General features: G+C 42.3%; 1 protein-coding gene across 1 annotated transcript in view; it reads right to left on the bottom strand.

Moving 5' to 3' along the window:
• Positions 1-9,371, bottom strand: part of GK (glycerol kinase) — a 75,769-nt gene that overhangs the window by 62,468 nt on the left and 3,930 nt on the right. Inside the window, exon 2 of the mRNA XM_077745321.1 lies at positions 2,079-2,152. Within this exon, the coding sequence (XP_077601447.1) occupies positions 2,079-2,152 (74 nt within the window). The remainder of the gene's footprint in view (positions 1-2,078; positions 2,153-9,371) is intronic.

The following is a 9,371-nucleotide window of genomic DNA, read 5'->3' as shown; positions in this document are numbered from 1 at the left end:
CATAAGTCAGCAAAAATTAGACTAGCAAAGCAAAGCATAGCCAATATTCTAATGAAATAGCTTCAACAAAAGCATATTTTCCTTACATTTTTATTATTCTTTATATAGTAATGAATCATTTGGAAGAAGGCAAGTAATGACAGTCCACAAAAAGCACATATTCTACCTACTTTTACATAATTTTTTCAAATCCAGTAAGAGATCGGTTTCCCAATTTGTTACATCCTGTGGCTTTGACAAGTTTTGATAAACTATCTGCATGTTTACCTCTCACTAGCTATTTCTAAGTAGGCTGAGATGTATATATATATACACACACACACACACACACACACACACACCCCTTGGGATTGATGGATAGATGATTTATCTACTATTTACTTATTTATTTGTGTATGTACTTATTTATTTATAAAGCAAAAGGAATTCTAAAAAGTCAAATAAGTATACTAAGGTCTTTTGCCTGTTTCGCCCAAAATATTTTCTTAAGATTTAGGGAAGAAATTTAAATTTCTTCCAGCAATTATTTCATGTAGACAAGTGGTTGATTCCACTTTTCAGACCTGATCCTGGTGCCATTTTGGTAAGGTACGAGGACCTCGGAAAGAGGAAAGGCACATAATAAATGACAAGGAAGAGAAATGTGGAAAAAAAGACGGCAACTGAGGAAAACCACAAGCAGAAAGGGCCCAAGATTTCCAAACCCTACCCTACAATCTGGAAGCGCAAGGGAATTCCAAAAGCCTTTGTTCTTTGCCTTCCTCCAGCCTGGATTCCTGAGCTTTGAGTTCTGCTTCTAATTTCTTTTTCTAAAAACCTAAACTCCATCCACATATTTCCAACTTCTGTCCCTCTAAGACCCAGGCGCTCTCTCTCCCCATTGGGCTGGGAGTAGGCCGGTGGACAGTCATTCTAATGCTGGTCCCATATCAATATCTTTCATTGGTAAAGAAATTCTCCAAAATGGAGGAGAGCATTTTTCATGGAAAGAAAACACTAAAAGTTGGTAAGACACCCGTTCTTCTCTTTCTTAAATGGAATTAAACTTTAAAGTAAAACCAACAGATCAAAAGTATGCATTTTGTTGAGTTTTAACAAATATATGTACCCATCTAACCAACACCCCAGTCAAGATATGAAATATTTCTATCACTGAGAATTCTTTCATGATTCTTTCAAGTCAATCACATACTCCACAGGCAACCAATTTTTGATTCCTATCATCTTAGATTACTTTAGCCTCTTCTTAAATTTCAGATATAGCCATGTACACGTGCTTCTTGGTGTCCCGCTTCTTACACTTTTCATGATATTAGTAAGACTCAACCAAGTTGGTACATGCATCAGCTCGCTTTTTAAAGATTGCTGAATGATATTTCACTGTTACTCATTCTACTGATGACAGACATTTGGGTTGTTTCCAGTTTAGGCTATTATGAATAAAGCTGCTATAAACACTCATGTATATCTTTCTATAGCCATATGCTTTCAATTCTCTTGGACAGATTCCTAAGAGTATACGATGCTACAGATATATGGCTGATTTTATAAGAAACTGCCACACAGTTTTTCCCAAGTGGTTATATCGTAAACATCATTAATGTTCAACAATATACTTAACATTCTATTTAATCACAACTACCAGATACGTACGTTATTCCTAAGGATGACTGTGGCCGTGAGGTGATAAGATACGTGAATGCTTTTTCAAAAAACAGGTATCTTCACTTAAGGAAAAAGCCCTTCCACTCAAATCAGCAAAGCAGTGGTTGGCAGTGATGGAGACACAGAACTAAAGGACTTAAGGTCAATGTGGGCTTTCTGATATTTAATACTCCTTTGCCTTACAACCTTATTATGCCTTCCTTTCCTGTCGCTGGATTCCAAAGCCATCAGTCAATCACTCACATGTTTTTGCTGAGCCACCAAGGCACTGTTTCTTTCCCTGACTGAAAACTATCCCTCCAATCTCCTCAGGAGAGGTTTGGTCAAGTAAACTTTACAAAGCCACAGGGCACGTAAAGTGAGATACAGTAATAAACACGAGGTACCTTTACATATTAAACCAGGTAACATACCCTTCTCTTGGAAATTCTTGTTTTATTTCCACTTGATGGTGACTAAGTAGTTCAGCTGTTTTTGAATTGAAGACCTGAAAGACATATTGCAATGTTAGCGTGAAAAGGCAGGTAGAGAGCAAAGATGCTTACAGCTAACCAGCTACCAAAGTTCCTAGTCAGTGACAGGAAAAGTCTAATCAGATGAAATGCCAGAGAAGACGTTCTACCTTCTCTTCAGATAGAATCATGATAACAAATCTAGTGAAGGTGAGGCTAAAGAGGCAATTCCTTAGTCTTTAAAAAAAAGAAAAAAACTGGCTCCAGATACAGGAAATTTCATGCATCGACCAATTAATAGTATGGATCTCAACCAATAGTATGGATCTCAAAAGAGAATGGGAAAACCAAGAATAAAAGAGTTGGCAATCACTGATAGTGACTGTATAAGGCTCCATTCTGCTTCCACCTTGGAAGGGGAGACACACAGAGTCATAGATAGCCAGGCAGGGAAGGGCACTGCGTCAAGTCCTTTGAAGGAAAGTACCCCCAATGAATCTAGCTCTTATAAAGGTAAACAGAGCCATATCAACAGGCGGAGAAGTGTATCCCAGAATCCATTTGGCTGAGTGCTCTCTGCGACATACTTGCCATGAATTGTTGACCCTTGGTACAAACCATGAAAACCAATGGATCAAAGCTACCAAAGCAGTGCTATACGATCTCCACAATTTTTTTTAAATGTTTTATTTATTTCTAGGAGAGAGAGAGAGAGAGAGAGAGACAGCATGAGCAGGGGAGGGTCAGAGAGAGAGGGAGTCACAGATTGAAACAGGCTCCGGCTCTGAGCCGCCAGTCAGCACAGAGCCCGACGTGGGGCTTGAACCCATGAACCGTGACGATCTCCACAATTTTAATACTACTAAAACAATACTTTAAAAAAAGTTGGTAATCTTTCCTCATATATATTTTCACCTGTGCGTACCTCTACTTGAGTACCAAGCACTTAGTCTTTCAGAGTAAGGATTCCTATTTTAATTAAACTCAACTTCTGAAATCACTGTAATTATAGCAGTAAAGTTACATCCAATTAGGTAAGTGTTTCCATGCCTAAGTTTCCTGTGGGAGAAAATTACCTGTTCACTGCGGTCTAAGAAAGGGAAAGTAAGAAGAGAAAACACCCCAGGGCCACTGCCGCGCTCTCTCCCCAGCACACTACCTTCCTTTGGGGGAGGAAATGAGAAATATAATGAAAGCAAAAACATACATATTCTCAAGTCCTGTGAGGAGATAAAATATCTTGGAAGTCAAAGGTTAACTTGACATGTCATAAGTAAAAGGCACTTCATAGAACCCTAAATGACACCCCCTTGATTTACAACTTAGCATGAGGGTACACCTCTAGGATGTTCACTCCATTTTTCCTGTTTTATTTGCTGGAATATCTCTAGGGCTTAGAATAGTGCCTGCCAGAAGGTTGACACTCAATAAAGATTTGTTTTTCTTTTTTCTTTTTTAATGTGTTATTTATTTCTGAGAGAGAGAGAGAGACAGTGTGAGCAGGGGAGGGTCAGAGAGAGAGGGAGACACAGAATCTGAAGCAGGCTCCAGGCTCTGAGCTGGCTGTCAGCACAGAGCCCGACGTGGGGCTCGAACCCATGAGCTGTGAGATCATGACCTGAGCCGAAGTTGGACGCTTAACCAACTGAGCCACCCAGGCGCCCCAATAAATATTTGTTTAATGTCTGAAAAGTTATGGTCCACCAGGTACTTATTAGGAGAAAATAACCAAAATCAAATGAGAAATGGTTATGCGGCAGAAAAACTCTAATAGGAAACCACAGTTGTATTATTTTTATTCATATTACCACTACTCCCAGGGTCAACTCGCAAATCCCCAAAGGATTTGGGGTTAAGAGACAAGGTGTCCCTTGTGGTTGGCCTGATTCATAAAGACCTCAATAGCAGACCTATGGAGCTCCGAACGGAGTAAGATCCTACTTTCAACACCTACTAGTTTTAACTAGGCTAACGTCAGGACCCTCACGCTAATAATGGGTTTGTAGACCTTTGGAAGAAGCACAGAAAAGGGTTGAATTTTGTTAAGTTCTATTTGGATTACTAGACTGCGATGCCAGTGATCACACAGCATTTGGACATAACAGGATGAAGCCTGGCCTTCCCTCCTTCTCCAGAGCTCTAAAACCGTGCAGAACACGGACACCACCTTTAGGTGTTTAGGATCTGACCCTGGGCAACACTTCCAAGTTTGTGGGACAATTTCTAGCTTTAATATTTGTAGATCTTCAGCTTTCTTAGTGTTGCACTGTCCAACAGAAATATGACATGAACCGTGTACAGAATTTTAAATCTTTTGAAAACAAAACAGTAAAAAGGGGCAGGTGAAATTAATTTTAGTAACATTGTACTTAAGGCAATATATCTAAAAAATTAGCATTCTGACATGTGATCAATAAAAAAACTATTGAGGAGATCTGTTACGTTTTTTAGAAGTCTCTGAAATCTGGTATATATTTAATGCCTATGGTCCAGCTCAATTTGGGCTAATCACACTGAAAGCGATCATAGCCACATATTGCTAGTGGCTACTGGACAGGGAGAGTGCTGTTTTTCTCACACATCTAGGTTCATGTTTAGAGTTTTTTAAAAAAAAATTTTTAATATTTATTCATTTTTCAGAGAGAGACAGAGGATGAGCGGAGAGAGAGGGAGACACAGAATCCGAAGCAGGCTCTAGGCTCTGAATGGTCAACATAGAGCCCAATGTGGGGCCTGAACCCATGAACTGTGAGATCATGACCTAAGCCAAAGTCTGACACTTAACCGACTGAGCCACCCAGTTGCCCCTCATGTGAAGAGTTTTAATGACTGTCCATTTGTCTGCAGATGGACAAAAGTACAAAGAAAGCTAACGATGTTTCCACAATACTTTCTGCCTGGAAGGTTACTAACCCTTTAAGAGAACACAATGCCTAACAGCCAGAAGGCTCATCTGATCTTTTCCAGTAGACTTCAAAAGCCGTTGTCAACTAAAGATGGCAGTGGCTATATAGTTTTTTATAAAAGGTCAAGCATGGTCATTTGTTTAAAACTCATTAGGTTGCACAGGAGAAAGACCCCAGAATTACAGATGCTCCTCATGTCTTTTTCTCCCCTTTCAAATTTGAAACTCACCAAATTTAAAAGTCAGTTAAAACTTCAGATGCACAGGGGCACCTTGGTGGCTCAGCTGGTTAAGTGTCTTCAGCTCAAGTCATGATCTCATGGTTTGTGGGTTTGAGCCCTGCGCTGGGTTCCTCGCTGACAGCTTGGAGCCTGCTTGAGATTCGCTGTCTCCTCTCTCTCTCTGCCCCTCCCCTGCTCATGTCCTCTCTCTCTCTCTCAAAAATAAGTAAACATTAAAAAAAAATCCTTCAGGTGCACAAGGGCATAGAATCAAAGGCGCTCCTTAAGTAAATTAATTAGGAATATTTGAAGGCACAAAGACTCCGGTTGCTGGAAGAGATCCTCAAGATCCCATGGGCCAACCTTTCCAAAAGGCGCTCCCTGGGTGTGTGGAGCCCTTCAGGAGCTGGGAAGGAGGCCCAGGGAGCTCCTGCTGAGCCCCTGGGCCGCGTCCTGCCTTAGATTTCACATTTTATCGCCTCCAGCTTCCAGATTTGGACCTATCCAGAAAAGAGCTTAACAATGGAGCTCCAAGACAAAAAACACAACACAACACAACACAAACTGAAACCCACGGCCCTACTAGAATGCTCTCGTATTTACAAAAGAGAGCCCCAAGAAGTTGTATGATGCGGACAAACAGGGCTAAACTCTGGGTTTTCTAAATGCTAATTCAGTGCTTTTCCAGTACAAAATCGTGCTAATACTCCTTTTTCACCTTCCATTAAGTGGCAGCAAATACAAAGTCTTAGGACGTAAAAGGAGAAAAGGCCATCGATCTCAGACTTGTGGGGGGTCTGAAACGGGCTATCAGAAGAAGTAAGTTCTAGAAGGAGACTTNGGGGGATCCAGGGGGACCCAGTGGTCTCCAGGGGAGACAGCTGAGGGCTCCGGTCCGAGGGCCAGCAGCCATGGGGACTGAAAGAAATGAAGTGCACTACTGAGAGATTTAAACAGCGATTAGATGCGACAAGGGCTTGGATGGAGAGGAGTAAAGAAAAAGGCGGAACACTCACGGATGACAGGGGACAGGCTAGCTGCAGTGTTTACCAGACAAAGGACAGGGCAGGAACAGCAGTGGTGGCCCAGAACGGGGTTAAGGAGATTGCAAAGTTCATTTTCGATCACGCGTTGTTTGGGGTGTTACTGGGGCACATACGGAGAGAGGCCGAGCTCGCCGTTGCTTCTATCTGAGGGCTTCAGCTTAAAGAAAGAGCTCGGTTCAGGTTACAAACTTGGAACTAGTAGATCAATTCTGGAGATCTAATGCACAGCAGAGTGAGGGCAGCCAACAAGACTGTATTATAAACAGCAAAGTTGCCAAGGGGCTAGATCCTAATTGTTCCCACCACAAAAAAGAAATGATAATTATGTGACGTGAAAGAGGTATCCACGCTACCAGGAGTAACTGTATTATGATACATAAATGTATCAAACAACACTGTGTGAGTCTTAAACTTATACTACGTTGCTCAGAGCCTGAAGCCTGGTTCGGATTCTGTGTCTGCCCCTCCCCTGCCTATGCAGGCCGCACTCCCTCCTACCCTCCCTCTTATGCGTGCAAATAAATAAACATTAAAAAAAAAAAAACAACCTCTTGGGGCGCCTGGGTGGCTTAGTCGGTTAAGCGTCCGACTTTCCGCTTGGGTCATGATCTCACAGTTCGTGGGTTCGAGCCCCGCGTCGAGCCCCCCGTGCTGACTGCCAGCTCAGAGCCTGGAGTCTGTTTCCGAGTCTGTGACTCCCTCTCTCTCTGACCCTCCCCTGCTCACGCTGTCTCTCTCTCTCTCTCCTAGAAATAAAAAAAATTAAAAAAAAAAACCTCTTTTAAAAAAAGAAAGAGATCTGTTCTCTGAATTTTGTGTTGGTCAGAAAGGCAGAAGAGAAGGTCACACATGGTATAACAGGGAGTCAAAAAGCACAAGTCTGGGAAGCACAGAGCTGGGGGTGGGGGTCAAGCTCCAGTCCCGCCCACGTCAGCTGTTTGACTTAACTTTTCTGAACCTCAACTTTTCCATCTGTAAAAGGATTAAATAACAGAACTGACGGGAAGGATTTCGCCCAGGGCAGGCACACAAGTATGCGTGCCAAAGATGTGACCATTGCTGTTGCTGCTACGGCTGCTATTTTTATGACTGTTAGGACCACCACCACCGGCACAAGTGATCAGTGAGAAGATTCAAAGCTACCAGTGCTATATTCATCTCTAAGCCCAAATCATGCAACTGTTCTAGATTCTGTTTTGTGAGGAGGGCAGTTACAAACTGAAAAAAGAAGTGAGTGTAGGAAACTAGCGGGGCGCCTGGGTGGCTCAGTCAGTTGAGCATCTGACTCTTGATTTTAGCTCAGGTCATTATCTCAGGGTTGTGAGATCGAGCCCTACATTGGGCTCTGTGCTGAGTGTGGAGCCTGCTTAAGACTCTCTCTCTCTAACCCCCTGCCCCTCCTCCCCGCTTGCTGTCTCTCTCAAAAATAAACAAACAAACAAACAAACAAATAAATAAATAAATAAAAAGAAGGATGCCTGGGTGGCTCAGTCGGTTAAGTGTCCAACTTCGGCTCAGGTCATGATCTCACAGTTCATGGGTTCGAGCCCCACATCAGGCTCTGTGCTGAATGCTTGTTCAGAGCCTGGAGCCTGCTTCAGATTGTGTGTCTCCTTCTCTCTCTGCCCCTCCCCATTCACAGTCTGTCTCACTCTCTCTCTCTCTCAAAAATAAATAAATGTAAAAAAACCTTTTTTTTAATTAAAAAATAAAAAGGCAACTAAAGGAATTGAGCACAGTGTAGGCACACAGCATATACCTCAAAAATGTTACCACTATGACTGCTGCTACTACTACTGCTACTTCTTCTTACTATTGGGGCTGCTATTACTACTATTACATACTAGTGGTAGAATTAGAAGTCACCAGCTCTATATTCACCATGAAGCCTAATTCATAAGTCAATCNAGCTCTGGCGGAGAGGGATTGTTTAAAAACTGAAGAAACAAGGGAAATTATTATTTTTTAAATATGTAAGGACTTTCTGAAACAATGCAGGCCTTCTCGGTCTTAGAAGAAGGAGAGTGGGAGAGAAATGACATGCTGTCCTCACTAAGAAAGTGTCCCTTAGGGTCCCAAGATGAATTCACTTACCCTTGCTCACTCATCCTAATTCAGCCAGCCCATCATAAACATGCACATTCATTTCCCTCCCCATGTGACTTCCCCGCTAGCCTACGCTTTTACACCACACTCAGCTTTACTGTGACAAAACATTTTTCAGGACTGAGAACTCCCTCCGTGCAACTCTACAATACTATATAAACTTGAATGACCTAAAATAAAAGTACCAACTACAACTATACTGCAAACCTGACCACGAAAGGCACAATGACTTCGTCCAATAGGCCACAGAAGGAAAACATGGTGAAGGGCATTCTATTTTTCTTAAAAAATGAAACCATATTAAATAGCATATACATATATCAAATATGCCAGTAATGGCCAACTTAAGATTTTTTTCCAAGACTCCACAAATCAATCTTCCTAGTCTTCCAATCCCAAAGTACTAGTCAACACATCTGAAGGGCTCAGGCATCTTCATGTAATGAGCGTCTCCCACGTGCCAGACGCCATTAGGCTTTGGGAGGGAGAGCTCTTCACACTTAATACTTCTGAGAGTCAAGAGACGGTGGCAGCTCTGTGAGGGGACCATCTTCTTGCCATCGGGGCAAGGTGATGGGCAAGAAAATAAGCCAACCTGGTGGAAAAGAAGAAAACACAAAAGAAACACAACCGTAGTTATCACAATGGCGGCCTCATTCTCCCTAAGAGCTAAATCAGTTTTAGCAAATTTACTGTACATTAGTCCCTGGCTCCTAATGGGTGCTTAAAAAACAGGGGTCGGATAAACAAATGAAAGAAAGTGGAAATCTGTCCCTAAGCCTTGTGAGATCTTTAACAGAGGAGGCCTCTGGGGTCAAGGCAACGCTTCCTGCTAAAACAAGCACCGAACTACAATTCTAGTCATTCTTTGGAGATGCTGGCTATTGGAACACGGTGATTGCGAAACCATGATCCACAGTGACTACACCTGAGCTCAGCCCAGGACCCGCTGGATTTGAGTCACAGGGCAGTCAAA

The sequence above is a fragment of the Crocuta crocuta genome, unplaced genomic scaffold (genome assembly GCF_008692635.1).
Source record: "Crocuta crocuta isolate KB4526 unplaced genomic scaffold, BGI_CrCroc_1.0 scaffold630, whole genome shotgun sequence".
Classification (NCBI taxonomy): domain Eukaryota; kingdom Metazoa; phylum Chordata; class Mammalia; order Carnivora; family Hyaenidae; genus Crocuta; species Crocuta crocuta.
Note: the sequence above shows the minus strand (reverse complement) of the source record. Positions and strands in the feature narration are given on the sequence as shown.